The sequence below is a fragment of the Sycon ciliatum genome, chromosome 1 (assembly GCF_964019385.1).
Source record: "Sycon ciliatum chromosome 1, ocSycCili1.1, whole genome shotgun sequence".
Classification (NCBI taxonomy): Eukaryota; Metazoa; Porifera; class Calcarea; order Leucosolenida; family Sycettidae; genus Sycon; species Sycon ciliatum.
In genome coordinates this window covers 69,061,013-69,080,632 of record NC_088643.1, presented here as the reverse complement: position 1 = coordinate 69,080,632, position 19,620 = coordinate 69,061,013, and the positions used below count along the sequence as shown (strand labels likewise).

The 19,620-nt window shown below is 48.3% G+C and overlaps 2 protein-coding genes across 2 annotated transcripts in view; one reads left to right on the top strand and one right to left on the bottom strand.

The window, feature by feature from the left end:
• The window catches only part of LOC135805119 (uncharacterized), a 28,880-nt gene extending 19,033 nt beyond the window's left edge, over positions 1-9,847 (top strand). Inside the window, exons 16-19 of the mRNA XM_065319118.1 lie at positions 3,375-3,504; positions 5,896-6,078; positions 6,575-6,898; positions 8,144-9,847. Coding sequence (XP_065175190.1) covers positions 3,375-3,504; positions 5,896-6,078; positions 6,575-6,898; positions 8,144-9,268 — 1,762 coding nt within the window. The 3' untranslated portion in view covers positions 9,269-9,847. The remainder of the gene's footprint in view (positions 1-3,374; positions 3,505-5,895; positions 6,079-6,574; positions 6,899-8,143) is intronic.
• Positions 9,848-10,121: 274 nt separating this feature from the next.
• LOC135805120 (uncharacterized) lies at positions 10,122-17,434 on the bottom strand. Its single transcript, XM_065319119.1, has 7 exons — positions 17,026-17,434; positions 14,001-14,088; positions 13,465-13,556; positions 13,153-13,216; positions 11,992-12,095; positions 11,319-11,413; positions 10,122-10,926 (listed from the first exon to the last, which is right to left on the bottom strand). The coding sequence occupies exons 1-7, from the start codon at positions 17,301-17,303 to the stop codon at positions 10,850-10,852; spliced, it is 798 nt and encodes a 265-aa protein (XP_065175191.1). The 5' UTR covers positions 17,304-17,434; the 3' UTR covers positions 10,122-10,849.
• Positions 17,435-19,620: the final 2,186 nt, after the last annotated feature.

Below are 19,620 nucleotides of genomic sequence, written 5' to 3'. Positions count from 1 at the left end.
GTACATACATGTAGTGTTGCCATGGCAGGTGTGTACATACATGTAGTGTTGCCATGGCAGGTGTGTACATACATGTAGTGTTGCCATGGCAGGTGTGTACATACATGTAGTGTTGCCATGGCAGGTGTGTACATACATGTAGTGTTGCCATGGCAGGTGTGTACATACATGTAGTGTTGCCATGGCAGGTGTGTACATACATGTAGTGTTGCCATGGCAGGTGTGTACATACATGTAGTGTTGCCATGGCAGGTGTGTACATACATGTAGTGTTGCCATGGCAGGTGTGTACATACATGTAGTGTTGCCATGGCAGGTGTGTACATACATGTAGTGTTGCCATGGCAGGTGTGTACATACATGTAGTGTTGCCATGGCAGGTGTGTACATACATGTAGTGTTGCCATGGCAGGTGTGTACATACATGTAGTGTTGCCATGGCAGGTGTGTACATACATGTAGTGTTGCCATGGCAGGTGTGTACATACATGTAGTGTTGCCATGGCAGGTGTGTACATACATGTAGTGTTGCCATGGCAGGTGTGTACATACATGTAGTGTTGCCTAGCCAAGGTGTACACAGTACAGTACAGTGTGTTGCCTTAGCCAGGTGTGTACACGGTATTTCCTAGCCAGGTGTGTACACGGTATTTCCTAGCCAGGTGTGTACACGGTATTTCCTAGCCAGGTGTGTACACGGTATTTCCTAGCCAGGTGTGTACACGGTATTTCCTAGCCAGGTGTGTACACGGTATTTCCTAGCCAGGTGTGTACACGGTATTTCCTAGCCAGGTGTGTACACGGTATTTCCTAGCCAGGTGTGTACACGGTATTTCCTAGCCAGGTGTGTACACGGTATTTCCTAGCCAGGTGTGTACACGGTATTCCCTAGCCAGGTGTGTACACGGTATTTCCTAGCCAGGTGTGTACACGGTATTTCCTAGCCAGGTGTGTACACGGTATTTCCTAGCCAGGTGTGTACACGGTATTTCCTAGCCAGGTGTGTACACGGTATTTCCTAGCCAGGTGTGTACACGGTATTTCCTAGCCAGGTGTGTACACGGTATTTCCTAGCCAGGTGTGTACACGGTATTTCCTAGCCAGGTGTGTACACGGTATTTCCTAGCCAGGTGTGTACACGGTATTTCCTAGCCAGGTGTGTACACGGTATTTCCTAGCCAGGTGTGTACACGGTATTTCCTAGCCAGGTGTGTACACGGTATTTCCTAGCCAGGTGTGTACACGGTATTTCCTAGCCAGGTGTGTACACGGTATTTCCTAGCCAGGTGTGTACACGGTATTTCCTAGCCAGGTGTGTACACGGTATTCCCTAGCCAGGTGTGTACACGGTATTTCCTAGCCAGGTGTGTACACGGTATTTCCTAGCCAGGTGTGTACACGGTATTTCCTAGCCAGGTGTGTACACGGTATTTCCTAGCCAGGTGTGTACACGGTATTTCCTAGCCAGGTGTGTACACGGTATTTCCTAGCCAGGTGTGTACACGGTATTTCCTAGCCAGGTGTGTACACGGTATTTCCTAGCCAGGTGTGTACACGGTATTTCCTAGCCAGGTGTGTACACGGTATTTCCTAGCCAGGTGTGTACACGGTATTTCCTAGCCAGGTGTGTACACGGTATTTCCTAGCCAGGTGTGTACACGGTATTTCCTAGCCAGGTGTGTACACGGTATTCCCTAGCCAGGTGTGTACACGGTATTTCCTAGCCGGGTGTGTACACGGTATTTCCTAGCCAGGTGTGTACACGGTATTTCCTAGCCAGGTGTGTACACGGTATTTCCTAGCCAGGTGTGTACACGGTATTTCCTAGCCAGGTGTGTACACGGTATTTCCTAGCCAGGTGTGTACACGGTATTCCCTAGCCAGGTGTGTACACGGTATTTCCTAGCCGGGTGTGTACACGGTATTTCCTAGCCAGGTATGTACACGGTATTTCCTAGCCAGGTGTGTACACGGTATTTCCTAGCCAGGTGTGTACACGGTATTTCCTAGCCAGGTGTGTACACGGTATTTCCTAGCCAGGTGTGTACACGGTATTCCCTAGCCAGGTGTGTACACGGTATTTCCTAGCCAGGTGTGTACACGGTATTCCCTAGCCAGGTGTGTACACGGTATTTCCTAGCCAGGTGTGTACACGGTATTTCCTAGCCAGGTGTGTACACGGTATTTCCTAGCCAGGTGTGTACACGGTATTTCCTAGCCAGGTGTGTACACGGTATTTCCTAGCCAGGTGTGTACACGGTATTTCCTAGCCAGGTGTGTACACGGTATTTCCTAGCCAGGTGTGTACACGGTATTTCCTAGCCAGGTGTGTACACGGTATTTCCTAGCCAGGTGTGTACACGGTATTTCCTAGCCAGGTGTGTACACGGTATTTCCTAGCCAGGTGTGTACACGGTATTTCCTAGCCAGGTGTGTACACGGTATTCCCTAGCCAGGTGTGTACACGGTATTTCCTAGCCGGGTGTGTACACGGTATTTCCTAGCCAGGTATGTACACGGTATTTCCTAGCCAGGTGTGTACACGGTATTTCCTAGCCAGGTGTGTACACGGTATTTCCTAGCCAGGTGTGTACACGGTATTTCCTAGCCAGGTGTGTACACGGTATTTCCTAGCCAGGTGTGTACACGGTATTTCCTAGCCAGGTGTGTACACGGTATTCCCTAGCCAGGTATGTACACGGTATTTCCTAGCCAGGTGTGTACACGGTATTTCCTAGCCAGGTATGTACACGGTATTTCCTAGCCAGGTGTGTACACGGTATTCCCTAGCCAGGTGTGTACACAGTACAGTATTCCCTAGTCAGGTGTGCACTAAGTATCGCCTTGTCAGGTGTGTTCACAGTATAAATGATCTGCTGTCATGCATGCGTTTACTAGGACTCAAGCTGTCTTATGCTCACGGCCGTGTCTGCGTACAACCTATCGGTTCGACTGCAATGAGCGAGCTGTCATTGGTGTTCTCGTTTTTCTTGTTGTCGTCGCCGTCGCTGTTGTTGTTTGCTTGTGCGTTCTCTGTAGCTGTTGTCCTCTTCTGCCATGCATACCTTTTACAGGACATTCTACAACCGTAATACAAATGTAGTGGTTATCAGAACTGTTTGCAGCGAGATGGAGGGTGTGGTGTTCAGCATGATTGTCTTGACCGCCGCTTGGTAGACTATTGTACAAACACGTTGTGCAGAAATTATCGTTCGGCCGTGGGTACTTACGCTGGTGACAGCACGGCACTAGTTGGTGCGTATCTGGAAGACGTTTTACACTACTACCCAGTATTGGCCTACTAGTAGCGGCGCATGTAATGCTAACTACTGTGCATCGTTTGCCGTGGCCTGCTATTTGCTCATTGTGTGCAGGCGAGAGTGTGAAGTGGTGGCCGAGGTGCTGAGGAACGAAAACATCGCTGCCGTGCCGTACCACGCCGGACTCAGCGATGCCAAGCGTGTCGAGGTTCAGAACAACTGGCTACTGGAGAGGCGATGCAAGGTACAGTTGGACCTCACTTTTCCACACCCCGGTCAGCTGGAACCTTGATAGCCTGGACTATCCGCATTTACATTCCCGGGGGCTGTGGATTGGATGGTTGGATGCAGTATACAATCATGTGCATGATGCCAATAATAGGGTGGTTTCGCTCTACTTGCCAGTAATTACGTATGAAAATCCGTATATCGTACTCGCCGGGGAGCAAGGACAACTATCATAGGTAAATCTCTCGACGGGTTTCCGTAGGAAAGCACTTTCCTACGTTCCCTCCTCCTGTAGCGCTTTGAATTTTTTCTTTTCCGGATTTATCGATGGCAACGTTGCGCAGAACACAACGTCCATGCCACGTGGAAACAAATGGAGAACGTAGTTCAGCAGGGTCCGCACACCGGCATACTTTAGAAATTCAAGTATATTTTGGACACATAAAACCAAGATTGAGGACTTTTCAAGGAGATTTTCAAATGACCAGTTGCACACATCACAGCAAATACCCTCGCAGCAAACAACTGCACAGCCAAAAAAATGCACAGCATGTGCTGACTTCTTTGTAGGGATGACGGAGGAGAGGAAGTCGCTGTACTCCGTTAAGATGTCTTCGCATGTGACGTCTTCGACTGTTCCAGCACCATTGAACGCAGCACAAACACACTTCATGACTGTTTTTCATGCACTCTTCCTTACCCGAATGGCTGTACCTTTCTTGCAAGCGAAGCAAAGCACTTCAGCTTGACGAGAACAGCCGGATGTTTGGGCCATTTGCGAATCACATCGTACGAGTCACAAGCTGGAACCTTCAGGGTTTTTGTCGGTTACACGGGCAACGAAAACGATGATGCTGCTCCACGTGCTCACAGCTCTCTCTACAACAGGCAGATTTTCTACCCATCGGTGCTGGCAGAATTTCATGGAGAAGACACTGGACTCTGTAACTCTTGTGATGTCTTCTCGTCTTGCGGGGCTGTCCCTGAAACAATAGTACAGGGCCTTCAACATCTCAGTTACGCCCCGCCCAGACTTTCTTGCTCCATCCTGGAAAGCCCTGTGCAAGATGTGTAGGCCACAGCTGCCCATGTCAAGAGGGGATTTGTTGTTCGTGCGCTGGAGCTCTTCCTTCACGATCGGTGAATTTTCCAATTCACCGCTGGGCCATCCATTGACACCTGAACCATTTTGCTTAGGTTGAGTTGATAAGTTGCGGCATGGAAATGGTGCAGCAGATCATTGGCTGTCGAGTGACCCAGGCACGCCAACTTGAGGTAACGTTAGTGAGTTGCTACAGAACCACCATCCGGACCGGAACTCCAGACACAGTCCATGTGCTTGGTTTTTGTCTTGAAATTGTGGTTCTCATCAAATATCGGTAGAAGCACGGCTGACTCTGCCTTGTTAACTTGCTTCTGCAGCGGGTCTTGGAAGTATGTACTCAGGCCGTGCGCACAGATAGTCGCACTTACCACATTTCCCGTAATTTCACTGTCTGGCAAAATCGTCCTCACCAGAGGGCCAATGTTGCTGCTGGAACTGTACGAATAGTGCGAAGTACACACTCAGCAGCTTATGAAAAGCCTTCAAACATTGCTCGAAGGTGTGGTTGTACACTCTTGTAAGCGTGTGCGTATGTAGCTGACTCCTCTCCCACACAACAAGGAATGCTTAGCGACTCTAATACCGAGTGCTTGTACTCGTCGAAAAATTACGTGTAACGAAACCCTGGCGCAGATTTTTACGTACGGAAATTACGTGTAGTCCCATTACGTGGAGCGAAACTCCCTAATGTACAGTTTGGATTATCCACACGAAATATGTGCCTGGCTAATCAATTTGTATAGTGACTAGCCAGACACGTAAATCTAGAACCACTGACGAAATGTGTTGGGATCGGTGAGGTTCAACTGTACTTTGACAACCAATGTACATGGCATGCATTGTAACAAGAGTACATGAAACCCAGAGTGTCCAGCTTGGGGCTTTTTATACTATGGATGTCTGTCACGGCGAAATTCCATGATCAGATCGTATTTGGTGCAGATCTGAGGCGGGAAGGGGGGAAGGGGCGTAGTGCGTACAACTGAGCTGCAGTTGTGCAGAAAGAGACCTGCTTGAATCCTGTTTGTACGGAACTTCGTCCTGACAGCAACTCATCAGAGCTGCACACTCTGGGTGTCATGTACTCTTGACGGTAATGATATGCTTCTACTGTGCTTTGGCTGTAGTGCTCTATTAGGGTTCCTAATACTTTCGGTGTTTGTATGAGTGTTAGTTTATTGACCCGGCAATTTGTTGTGGCACTTGGACCTTGTTTCACACCATGCTTACACGGTCTGGCCGTGCACTGTCTTGTCTTTGTGTTTTGTTGTTGTTGTTGTTCTTGGTGTGGTTCTTCATCAGGTGGTGTGTGCCACCATTGCATTTGGCATGGGTATAGACAAGCCAAACGTGCGCTTTGTCATCCATCACTCCATGCCAAAGTCCGTGGAAGGCTACTACCAGGAGTCTGGCAGAGCTGGTCGTGATGGCAAGCAGGCAGACTGCATCATGTTTTACACGTACGCCGACAGCCATCGCATTAAGGTAGGTCGACTAGTGCTGCGACAATCTAGTGTTCTAGAACATTGGCATTGGTATAATCAAGACTACATAACCCCCAACTCCCCCCGCCCAAGCCAAGAGGGTGCAACTGCCTGCACAACCTCTATACATTGCTGCGACGGCAGAACTTCACATCAAAGTGACATGGTTCGAATGGTTACGCTGGCAAACAGTGCAAAATGATCACAAGATAGTTGTACCTAAAGCAGGGTTGTTTACAACCCTGTATCTATCACGCATGGGATGCAAATAATGTGTACGGGTTCGTCACGTGATGTGAAGTTCTGCCGTCGCAGACCCTATAGCTGGAGTTGCACACTCTTGGGGGTTATGTGCTCTTGGTATAATCCATACCTGTATTACATTGCCTTATTTTGGCAATTACATTGGACATGTATTGCATTTAATTTGTGTGTGTGTGTGTGTGTGTGTGTGTGTGTGTGTGTGTGTGTGTTGCATTTTTATTCTAACCTGACAGCGCATGATCAACAAGGAAGAGTCAGCCACAGTCAGCTCGGCGCAGCAGCACTTTGACAACCTGTTCCGCATGGTTCAGTACTCTGAGAATAAGTCCGACTGCCGGCGAGCGCAGCTGCTCAATTACCTGGGAGAGTCCGCGTTCCACAAGAGCCAGTGCAAGGCGACCTGCGACAACTGCCGCGACCAGGGAACCATGCAGGAGGAGGATGTGACCGAGATTGCACGGCTCTTTGTGCTTTTCGCCAGGCAGACGGTTTCGTCACGCGACAAGTTCACGCTGACGCACTATGTGGACGTGTGCAAGGGTTCTAACAATGCAAAGGTCAGCTTCGACAAACTTGCACGCACACACACACACTCATGTACACAAACACACACGCACGCGAGCGCACACACGGTGATCTGTTAAAACACACACAATGTGACATACTTCCGTTGTGTTGAAATGCCGCTGTGCGGGCACACGATCATCAGAAAACAGTATCGCTTGATCGCTTAGTGCGTGAAACTCAGAGTTAAAACACTTGTTCAGTTCTCTTATCCTGGGCGGTAGGCAGCACACAAGACAACTTTGCGGCCAGGTCTTATGCGGATAGAAAGCCATACAACTTCTTGGTCAAGGGTTGGAACAGCTTCCAGTTCTTGAAAAGCTAGGTGGGATTTCACCCACACAGCCACGCCTCCACCCTGTGGTGTTCGGTCTCGTCTTACTGGAGGGGAGTACCCAGGAAGAGTCACTTCGGCTTGCGTCATCTTATCCAGGGTCAGCTTGGTTTCTGTGACTACAGCAATATCTGCATCAGATGCCAGAAGGGTATGTTGAAATTCGCCAAACTTTGAACGGATACCAAAGGCATTCGTAACCAGCAATTTCAACGTCTTACTGGTCATTGCTCAGGAGAGGGTCGGCAGGTGGGAGACTATCATTGTTCTGAGGAGGAGGGTCAGACTTGGTGATGTCATCAGTTTTGGCAGGTGGGCTAGAATTATCATGGCGTGCTCCACTGCTTTCTTTGAAACGCCATTGCCTGGCATAAAGTGGCCGGGGCCAGAAGTTTGCAGCGGTAATTGTAGAAACTATGTGGACGTGTGCAAGGGTTCTAACAATGCAAAGGTCAGCTTCGACAAACTTGCACGCACACACACACACTCATGTACACAAACACACACGCACGCGAGCGCACACACGGTGATCTGTTAAAACACACACAATGTGACATACTTCCGTTGTGTTGAAATGCCGCTGTGCGGGCACACGATCATCAGAAAACAGTATCGCTTGATCGCTTAGTGCGTGAAACTCAGAGTTAAAACACTTGTTCAGTTCTCTTATTGTTTGAACTAGCTCTGCCTCTCGGTATTGAGCACTCTCTTGGACAGCCTGGAACCTCTCTGTTTTACCATTGGATTGTATGGCGATGTCCGCTGTGCACTTGTTTCTGTTTTCATCTTGCTTGATAGGTCCAGCATTGCATTGCAGGGTATCTTGCTTGATAGGTCCAGCATTGCATTGTAGGGTGATTTGCGCTTCTGGCCCTTGTTTCTGTTTTCATCGTTTGCTTGACAGGTCCTCATGCACAATCATAACCAGTCGACACTCTTCAATTGCGCCAGCCGGTTCTCTCGCAACGACTGCGAGCGCCTCGTCCGTCACATGGTGCTGCGTGGCGTGCTGACCGAGAGCATGAAAGTCACCGAGCACGACACGGTCATTGCTTACCTGCAGCCGGGCAAGCGCGCCAACGACGTCATGGCCAACAAGTACCAGATCAAGTTCCATCGTCGCGTGTCCAGCGCTCCAGTGTGCACGGCCAAGAAGCTGTCTGCTGGCGACGAGAGCAAGCGTAAGTTCCTGCAGCACTGCCTCGACGCCCTTAGCGCGTTGCAGAAAGAACTGGCCGGGCGCGACGGGGTCAACCCGGAGACCGTCATGCGCACCAAAGCGCTCGACTCGCTCGCCAAGGACCTGCCCAGCACTCGAGCCCAGCTGCTTGGCGTCGAGTCGATTGCCCGCACTCACGTGGAGAAGTACGGCACTGAGTTCCTCGAGCTTATCCAGCAGCTCCGCACGGAGAGAGATGGCAACAGTGCGGCCAACAGTGGCCGTGGCGGTGGTGGTGGTGGTGGTGGTGGTGGTAGTGGTAATTCCAACGCTGGTCTTAACACACCTGGCCAGTCACGCTACTTCAATGCTAATGGACAGAAATCTGCTGCCAGTGCAGCAACAAACAAGTTTCAGTCATCTGACTTTGCTGGTGATTGGTTCTCCGATGAAGACAACGACTTTGATGATGAGCTGGATGGTGGGGACGATGCCGAGCCAACCAACCAAGGTGCAGACCATTTCTTGGAAGAGGTACCGGCCGATTGGTCAACTTCTGTGCCGCCAGCATCATCTAACCGACGCGGTGGCGGAGGACGTGGGAGGGGTCGCGGTAGAGGACGTGGAGGACGGTCTTTCGCTGGCAAGGGCCGCGGTGGCTGGAAATCCAAGTCAAAACGAGGCGGCAGTGGTGGTGGTGGTGGCGGTGGCTCGTACAGGGGAAGAAAATCCGGTGGGTCATCAGCAGCTTCCTCAGGCAGTACTGTGCTGAGCACAGGTGTATGGATATCTAAACCTACCAACATGCCTGGTCAAGCCAGGCCACCTTCATTCCTGCCTAGGCCGACACCGAGAAGCCGTTTCAATTGAGTGTACTCGCTTCTCCCCCCCCCCCCCCCCCCCCCTGTTTCAGACCCTCTATCTCTATAAGTTAACCTTGCCTGTTCCAAATTTCTCTGTGGGCCAGAGTTATGATTTAGTTTAGAAAAAAATGCATCTCACAAGTCTCTGGCATCTGACCTTACTTTACTGGTTTCATCTGTAATAGCTCAAGTACGGTACTCAACGACTCTTCATTTCAAGGTCATTCCAATGATTATTTAGCCCTGTACGTGGGATTAGGCATACTATTGTATTATTATTATTATTATTATTATGCATCAGTTGCTTTTAGGTACCTTCAAGACTGCTGGCCAAGCTTCAGTTTTCTTTTCTTCTGATTTCTGTACCGACACTGTACCACTGATCGTAGGTAGACTAGACCCATGATATTAATTTTCGTTTCTGGTTCCAAGAAGTCATGCCAGCATGCTGTGCAGCTTTATTGTCAGTCACACATCATGCTTTCTGCATGCTCCTCCTGGTCATGCATTGTGTTGTCCACACTGCCATTCCTGTGTGATCCCATTATTATTCAGTATGGAATCAATGGTATTTGTCCAACTCCGATATTGAACAATCGCCAGTACCATGGTAGCCACAAACTCAGAGTACAGTTGTGGCCAAAGAAATCCGACCCGGGAACCGAAAGGAACACCAACGCAATGATCATGGAGCCCCTGCGACCCTTCCACAGGTGGCCCTTGGGACATGTGCATAATGCAATTGAAATGGAAAGGTGGCGCTGCTTTTGACTCAAGGGCCGGGTTTCTTTGGCCACGACTGCAATATGAAAAGACGTCCGTCCGTCCCCACAACAGCACAAGGTACAGAAACACCATGCTACAAGTGCCAATACCATCATCAGTGTGGCCAAGATGCATGCCAACAGAGGTTGGAGGAATGAAGAGCTTTTCGTGACAACTCAATAAGCCGGAAACAAAACACCTACAATAAAGACCGCCTGCGCTGCATATATATATAATAAAAAACTGCACTAGTACGAAAGAATAGCATGACTGAGATGGAGAGAAGGGCCGAGTTAGAATTAGATACAAGAACAACACAACACCCATGAACAACAATGAGAGGGAGGATGAATACACACATGTTTTGAATTGGCACCTCCCAATGACATGCCAGGTGAATTGTAGGCATACTACACAAGAACACAGTAACAGACGAAAACACGCAATTACAAAAATGATACGTCAGTAGATAACGGTTCAAAACATCTTGATTAAAGATTAGATACAAACACGGGCATGAATAGTAAGTATCAGCTGTCCTATAAAAGCCTAGCAGTTGCAGACATCCAAACTGGTGTGAGAAAACACACAGCTAGCTACTGGTGAAACAAGTAAAAAGAGACAGAAAAAGAAAAGCTGTTAGGAAGACGAGACGAGTATGGACCATGAAAACTATGTGGCTCTCAACCAGGCCAATGCGCAGTGGCCGAGATAGAACACAAAGAACCTGCCACTGCCACTGCCAAACACGGGTTCCCGGACGTCAATAAAAGGCTGAAAAAATATATATCCAAAGCAAGACACTGACGGCACAGGGCAGCAGCTACGTTTTCCGGAATGCCTTCAGGATAGGGTAGATATTCTCGAAGGCCTGGTAGATTTCAGCTCGGACTTTTGCACCTAGAAACGCATAGGATTGAGCACAGTTACGGCACAGGCACCAGAGATGCTGTTCAGCAGTATGCTTATGTTCAAGTGCTCGTTTGGAAGAAAACGAAGAAACAAGGCATAGAATACAACTACGCGAAGAGAAGCATGGCATATTAATGCCAGGAGTATACTGCCCCCCCCCCTTTAAATCTGTATCAAAATGAGGACCAGCAAAGGTCCATGTACATCTGACGCATACACAAATTCCCATGCTCATAGTGTAAGGAATAACTACTGGTACACTGTACATCTTCAGATAGCTAAGTAAGCTAACCAAGTAGTGATGAGCCAAAGCCAGTAGTCCAGAGTGGCGAAAGGGATTAGCAGTCAACAGTTACATCGTTTTGGCAGATCAAACTTACCGGTCAAGACGACTTTCCCCGACACAAAGATGAGCAGGACGATACGCGGCTTGACCATTCGATAGATAAGACCCGGAAAGAGCTCCGGTTCGTAGCTATTCATAGTAGCATACAGTAGAGAAAAGGTAAAATCGGCATGAGAAATATGGCACTGTCTATAGCATCGGCAAGGAAATACAGAATCAGACTCGGGTACAACGGTGTGGATTTCCTGCAACTACGGCACATAAGCACAGCCTGCAGGCGGCCCCACAGGTATTGGACCTAACCTTGATTCTGCATATCATTATTGGCCATCAGGCCATACTGTATCGGAACAACCAGTGCAGTATGCCAGTACAATGTACATGGCTGGATGCGTAATTGCGGTTATCACTCATGAAGCGAATCTCTCCACACTCACAAGCACAGCTCGAGCATGGACTTTCTTGTGTTTGTCTACTGTTTAAGTTGGCAAAGTGGATGATACGAGTCAGTGCTCATTGACGACGCTGACTGTACACAATCCACTCGACCACTACACGATGTCCCGGCGGACGGTCAACAATTTGGCAACATACGCCCCAATCCAGTGGATCGGGGCGCTTCAATTGCAAGAAACGAAAGTTGCAAAGATACGTTTTTTTTCATTTTTGCAAAGAATAAAAAGGTTACCGAGTGGCAACTTTCTTACCTTGAAAACTGACCATGGGACAATACCAAGCCTTCGAGTTTAATTGGAAACTTTACGTCGCAGCTACCGACCATATTCTGGATCTTGAAATCCATGAACTTTGCCTAAAAGTACAAAACAGAAGGACAGGCATAGGACAGATGCAACATAACTCAATCCAAATGTTTCCTGGAAATCCTGTGGTACCCTGTTGAAACTATAGTACACTTACGCTCACTGAAATCCGACCTAAAGTGCAAAACTGGCGCCCTGGACCAGCTCCGATTACACCCTACTTGTACATGTGTACATCCAGCCGCATTCGTACTACTTCCAGGGCGTCAAGGGCCGTGCAAGTTGAGGGCGACAAGTACCGTTGATCCGCCCCCTCTCTAATTCCCGCCCCCTGTCGATTTTCTCCTTGTGAAGCGACTTCGGCGTATACAACGAAATACGATGTTGAACCGACGCATGCACTGCTGTACACAATACTTGCCAATCCAGGATCAAAATGTGCACAATCCAGCACATTGAGTCTGATCCTCTACGTTGTTGTACATCGTACTGCACTTGACAGCCTTGATCGAATTCCTGCCCCCTGCCCAATTCCCAGCTGGGAAGCGACATGGCGTGGGGGCGGATCAACGGTACTTTACGGTACACACTTTAGGCTGGATTTCACCGAACACAACTGTACATGTATAAGACATTCACATTTACACTATCCCCAAACTGCAAGCTGCTTTTGACCCAAAGCAGCACCAGATGAGTTTAGGAAAACTGGCTCAGCTGAAAGCGTCCAGTCAGGATGCGCTAGCTGCAATGAAATAGAGCAGCCAGCTTTGCACTAAGGCAAATACTGCAAACCTGTAAATAAGTACACCGTATGTGCCAGAAAAGAGTTCCCCCACTTCCAAACCCTTGACCTTCTACTCCCAGTTTTTTTGCACTCAAATACATGACTGTACAGATACTGGCCAAAATAATTGCTCCCCCCCCCCCCCCATACAGTGAAACCAGGTTGCATGCTGCATTGCAATTGATATGCGACATGCCCTGGATCATGGTGGTAAGCACTGCAGTGCATGCATTTCCGGACTATTGTTCATCCCCGAAAGTTAGCACAAGGCCAGGGAGGGGTGGAGTGAAATGCGTATTAAAAAAATTACTTGGACTGCTTACGTCAAAGCCCAGTTTCTGAATGACCCTGGCGTATTTCCTCGCAGCTAAACGTGAGTGATCTTCACTGTACACAACATGACAACAGAGAGTGCACACACAGTCAACAGACAAGACTTCTGTCACACTCCCCTCCCCCATTCAACAAATAATGCTTTTTTCAAATTATAACGAATGATTGGGCTGTTGAGCTGCTTGGCATGAAGACTAGTTATCTAGTCTGGGTCCCTGCTACACAATAGCAGCACAAGTACATGTAGCAATGCTCACAGAGTGCACGGCCATCACAGCAGCATCAAGGATAGTACCACCAACCTCTTCGCTCCGGTGCACACCATTTTTCCGCTGCTGAATATAAGCGCAGTTGTTCTCGGCTCTCGGATTCTCATGATGACGGCGGCGAATCGCTGTTAACAATCACAGCATTGCAACAAAGGAGACAAACATAATCATACAATCATCATTACAATGTATTGATTTTCCTCGATTTTTTTAACACTAAACGTGACTGATCACACAGCATGGGGTTGTGTTCCCAAAAACAAGCAAAAGAAAACGGACAAAACAAATCGAATACAAACACGAACACAATAAGCAACAAACACACAGGAGGGAAGCGAGAAATGTATCGATATATTGATGGGCGGTAGATGGGAAACTGGAAAGCAGTTGGCCCAGCAACAATTCAGCAGACAAGAATTGTATGATTGGCACACTTGATCATCATGAAGGCGCACTGCTAGCCCACACCGCACACCACACACCGAACACCAGACATACGCGGCACAAAGCACTGCTGATTAAGCAACACCATCACTGTCAAACCGCACATACAACACAACCGGGCTTACCTTTGGGTTATACTCCGCATTTCTAGCGTGCAAAGCTATTTCCTTCAGGTTGAGCTTGCAACCAAGGTTTACAGTCGAAACGATATTCCTGTGACACATGTTAAAGATGAGGCAGACACTCTATCAGACACTCTATCATTGCAAATACAACTAAAGTTACTTTAAAAAGTCTAAAGCCCCATTCACAATACAACCCTTTCTGCGACATGCGACACGCGATTTGCGACAGTTGCGACAAGAAACTGCCTGTCGCGAGCTGTCGCAATGCACCTGTCGCAGAAGTTGAAGAAAGTTCAACTTTTGCGATATGCGACACGCGACATACACAGATGGAGTACAGTTTCGACCCTGGGTGCACGTGCAGTGCACGTGCATAGTACTACTTGTGCATGAGGATGTCGCAAACATGAAGAATATTGTGAACCGTGTGTCGCTGTCGCAGAAAGTTGTATTGTGAATCGGCCTTAAAGCAGAGGCACACCACATTTCCTTGTCCACTTGCTTTGTAGCAGGCAGGCATAGTGTGATGGTCTAAGATCATGATTGAGAAACAGAGGGTACCAGGTTCAAGTCCCGCTTGGAAGCGGAAGGATTTTTTCCAGCCGTGCTGCGACCCACAGTTAATTGGGAACTCGTGGTCTGGCACGAGGAAAACATGGATGCAGTAAATGGGATTTTCGGTCTTTGACCACTTGCTGGTGAGCTGATCTACTCACCTCCCACCGCTTTAGGAGCTGCATCTGCGCCTTGATCCTTGAAGGGTGGTGGCGTTCCTACGGATGCGGAAAGCCCGGCTTCCAGCCGAGTCTCACGCGAACCGAGAATTTGTTTTTGCTTTGCAAGTAACTTTACTTTTCTGGCATGTCTGCAATACATCACTCAGAGATAACCTGAAAGCAGGTGAAAGTCATGTACCACATTTTACCGTTAAAAAGCCCGGTTGCAAGTCGGCTGCCCCCTTTATCTTTCGGTTTTAGGTCATAAAAGGTTGACTTATAACTGGAAAATGCCGTACTACTGATGTGAACACCACAAGCATGCGGTCGAGTTGAGGACACGTGATGCCATAATTATGCCAACCCCGTTCCATCCGCCGCCACTGATCACCTGTATACTGTATACTGTGCATGTGCATGTGCAGTGTGGTGTACTGTAAGTACTGTACTACATGGTGTTCACCACTCAACCAGTCCCTTTCCCTGGCGACGGCCACCAACGGCAAGGACTGGTACTCAAAATCCAACCGAACAAAGCGCTTGAGTTACAAAGCAACTGCACGCCAGCGGGTCATGTGGCACAACAATTTGCCAGGGACTCGGTTCCGGCATTGAAGAAGGCGTGGCCACCAGAGCCCGACGACCCGTTTCAGACTGGACCGATTGACAGCAAATTGTCTTGATGTGATTGCTACAGTGCTACACCCTCGGTTTCGACACCTATCATTCGCCCCTCTCTGTCAGAGGTGAAGGGTGCTCTTCTGAGCCTCTGCAACCAGGTGAACTCTGCTAATGACAGCATCAACGGGTCCACCATAGACCAGCTGGAGGTCAAGCGGCCAATCAAGCGTCCTTGTCCTTCTCTGCTGAACGACATGCTAGGTGACAGCGAAGCCGAGTTGAGCGGTTCCAAGCGAGAGCAGTGCGACTGAAGTAACAACTTACTTGCAGGTAGGAAGCAGTCTTATCTCTTGTACAATGTATACATTGTCATGTATTTGGCCACTCTGCAGTGCTTTTTGTTTTTGTTTTTTTGCACTTTGTATACGCACAATAAAATGTGTTGTTCGAACGGAAATTCGGACTGCTCGTGTACACGAATACTGTAAAGCGACAAACTTTCGCGGCACGCAAATTTAGCGTTTTTATAAATTGGGCTGGTTTACGATGAGAAACTTTGGCGATTCAATCTCTTCAGTCGGATCTTGTACTGTCTACAATCAATGTACGGAGGGGTTTGCGGCGTTTTATATTCGCGAATGTGTGATGGTCGCGAAAATAGCGAAATTTAATCTCCAGCGAAAGTTTCTCACTTTACAGTACTTCTTTTCTTCGCTGTCCTATTATTTTGTGCAGGAGCGACAAGTAACACAAGCCAGTCCTAATGACCTACTCCAGAGGTGGAAGACTAACTCTTCGCGCTTGGCCCCAGTTCACCAGAGTGTGCTGTTCGTGCCAGCTACCTCAGGATTGGTGGCGGATGCGGAGCGGTCTGTCACGTCACCAGCTATGGTTGATGCTCTCGTGTTTCTGCACAATCCCGTTTTGGCAAATGAGGCAGGGGAAACAAGCCCAGCCAACCTCTGCAGTCAAGTTTGTTCGGAAGGAGCCCGCCATTGAATAAGTGTGTGTTTGTGTGTGAGCGTGCTTGTGCACTCTCAAATCGTTTACCGACACCCCTGGCTCCACTAAGCAATGTAGTGTCCCGTGGGTGTTTGTCTTTGAACACTGTATTTTAGCCCCTCTTGTCTCACTCACTTTCCTGTTGTTTCTCTCTCCTCTTGCATGCTATTTCGTCGCTAGATGTATCACTTAGTTGTAATAATTACCACCCTTGTGATGCTATCTGTCCGCACTGTTCCTTGGTTCTAGTTGCTTGTAATTCACTTGAAGAGAATATAATGCACCAAAACTGGTTCCTGGAAAAACATTTATTTTTTCTTCTCTCTTTTTTTTCGTCATTTTACAATGGTCTGCCAGTGCAGTCGTGTCAGTGTGTGCCATGAGTTTCGCTCTTGAGTTCGCAATACTTTAACGTGGTATCTCAGTAACGTTTCTCAGTTTTTTCTCAGTAACAGATTCAAGCAAGCTTGTAACAAAGGACGAACTGCATGCAGAAAGTGAGTAACAGAGTCAACAGTCAACAAACGTGCAATAAGGATAACAACCATCATGAACTACGGTAACTGGGAATCTATTCGTCGACCATAGACGAACAAAATACATCATCCATGGGACTAATCGCAATACAAAGTGAAATCAATTCAACTCTTCTCATGAGAAATGCCCATTTTCAACACAATACGTACTGCAGTTGAGGAATAATTCCCGAAGGAGTTGGCGGCGCATAACTGCTCGGACCTGGCGTTCCCACCATACTAAGGGCTGGGCTGGCAGGAGGTGCAGCCAAAGGACGGGGAACTGCCACTGATGTGGTTTGAGATGCGGCCACCTCGCCAGTTGAGGCTGCCTCGCCCACAGCAGGAAACGATCCACTGGAAGCCATGGCTCGAGAAGCTATTTGTACAGCTGAGCCAGCCGCCTGCGCAAGATTCTGGCGAGGCAGCATTGTGTCTCCACCGTCCATTCGTCCACTTGCAGAAAAAAGCTATCACTGAAAACAACCACACTCAAACTTCAAAGCAAAAGGTGAGATGCAGACGTCTTCCTACAGACTACCACACTGATAATCAAAAAACTGAACAAGACAGAAAGTCACAAAAAAAACACAGAGAAGATATTATGTACATCGTCATCTTTTTACCAAAACAAAAATCAGCTGATCAGACACGCGTGGCTAGCTGTTCAAGCAAGTGGGCGAAAAATTAAAACGGCCAGTCACACAAAGCCAGCTGATTTTCCGTTGAGATTTGAATTTTTGGTGAAAATGACGACGCTCGTGGGATCGGGATCGGGAGTCAACTGCGGTGCGCGAAACGTCAGATCGCCGGCCAAATTCCAAGAGATAACCGTACCAAATCAAACCGGGAATCGGTAAATCGATCAGGTTCGCCAGGTCAGGTTATGTCCTTGCCGCGAGTCCCGCGACAATCAAGAGCTAGCAGAAGCCATGACCTGGGAGTCGTAAAATACCGGTATTTTACGACTCCCTAGTACGGTATACTGTATCCCTGCCGATTATTAATTTTTTGAATTTTGGTTGGATTTTCGCACTTTGATTTTTTTGAATTTTGGCCGTTTTTGGAGAACGGCAGTGCTGTCACATCTGGAAAGTAGCACTGCAGAGGCTCTGCTTCATGTAATACTGTAGACCCAGGGGCGTCGGAAGGTATTTTAGTGTGGTACGGTCAGGCATCTGAAGTACTTGAGGGGGGGGGGGGGGATTTAGAGCCTGGATCAGTGTATTTTATTGACTCATGGGGTACCTGGGGCAAAAGTCACCGGGTACGGAAAATACCTTAGTGACCGTACCGTGTCCGACACCCCTGGTAGTGGCCCCTTGTTTTCTCTGCAAACCTGCTACAATGACCACAATTTTTTTTAACGCCAAACACCATACCATAGGTGGTTATGTCTGCAATTTTCTTTGCAAACTTCTGGCCATGGCATCCATCTCTCAGCTCATTAGCCACTCAACAGTCAAAATTGTCATCACCCTTGACTACATGGTTGAGTATAGGAGCCTAACTGCCAGAATGGAGGAGAAAAAACATGAATGTAAAAGCTCTGATTGCTGAAGCAAGAAACACGAACCACAAATTTACACGCCGACTCTGTATTGTGCAGACAACTCGGCCAAAATAAGTTGTGCCAATCAAGCTCTTTTCACAAGAGTGAGCGTGGGCTCCAGAGCAACTGCTTAGCATTAGTAAGAATGAAAACGTACTAAAAAGTGAATTTTCTTCTCCGCACACAATGGAACTCGAAGAGGCCGCTAACACCCGGAATAACCCAGCGGCAGACGCAGCATCTAACAGTGGTGGCGAGGACACCAGTAAGTCTCTTGTAGCACTCAATTACTAGTAGTTTGGCAACAACAAATTCCGAAACCAGGATTCACCACAACACAGTACTGTTGTACATTAGTATGAGTCGGTAAGACTAAGAGATTAAAAAAAACTGCATGCAGCATGACATAAGTAAGCATCACATGTGTGTGTGGGAGGGGGGTCGTCTTGACTATCGCACTAAAAGGCAAAGAAAGAGAGGGAGCAATCGGTTCCCACTGGCCAGAAGTGTCAGTAGGCCAGGCTGCACATCTTGCAACTGGTGAACAAGATGGCTCACCAGAAACATTGCTGCCACTAGAAGCAAAGTGGTAGGAAGTGCTTTTACTTTGGTCAAAAAGAGCGCCATAGGCATTGCCATGCCATGAGTACCTTGCGGGCAGTATACGAACATACCGGTAATGACTTTCACCATCCGCATCCTCGACTATGGTGGAAACTGGGTCACACTTCACAGTACTCAGCAGTGCCAAAGGACAATTGGAGCTGCTTGCAATTCACCTGAATAGTCCGTCACGTGCATCAACGCGAGGACACAGTGCGGCATCCATAGCACAGTACCGGTGCATTACAGCTGTGTTTGCAGTGGCACTGTTGTGCAATGCCATGTACACGAGCAGAGGACTGCGTTCATTTGCCAAAGCTACGCTGACCCGAACGCCAAAACTCATCAAGGCGGTCTCCTCCATGTGTCGGCCAGGACTGGGTAATTTCGCCGCATAACGCGGGTATGGACCATAGCGCAATACTGACATATACCGCATCAGGATATGTCTCGCTTTCGTTTCTCACCACGCGACTTGCGATGCAATGCGGGCCGCTTGTCATCACCACTCAGCTCTATAGCGCGGACAGCACGGTCATCTTGCACAGCAACGCCAGACTGTATGGTATAGTAGACGATAGTGGAGTCAGAATCCACAATGGCTAGGACAA

Excerpts from the sequence above, each read along its gene's own strand:
- LOC135805120 (XM_065319119.1), bottom strand. The coding sequence starts at position 17,303 with ATGGACGGTGGAGACACAATGCTGCCTCGCCAGAATCTTGCGCAGGCG. Across the intron at positions 12,096-13,152 it reads TTCAGAAACTGGGCTTTGAC|GCAAAGTTCATGGATTTCAA; the intron begins GTAAGCAGTCCA and ends TTGTACTTTTAG. Across the intron at positions 10,927-11,318 it reads GGGGAAAGTCGTCTTGACCG|GTGCAAAAGTCCGAGCTGAA; the intron begins GTAAGTTTGATC and ends ATGCGTTTCTAG.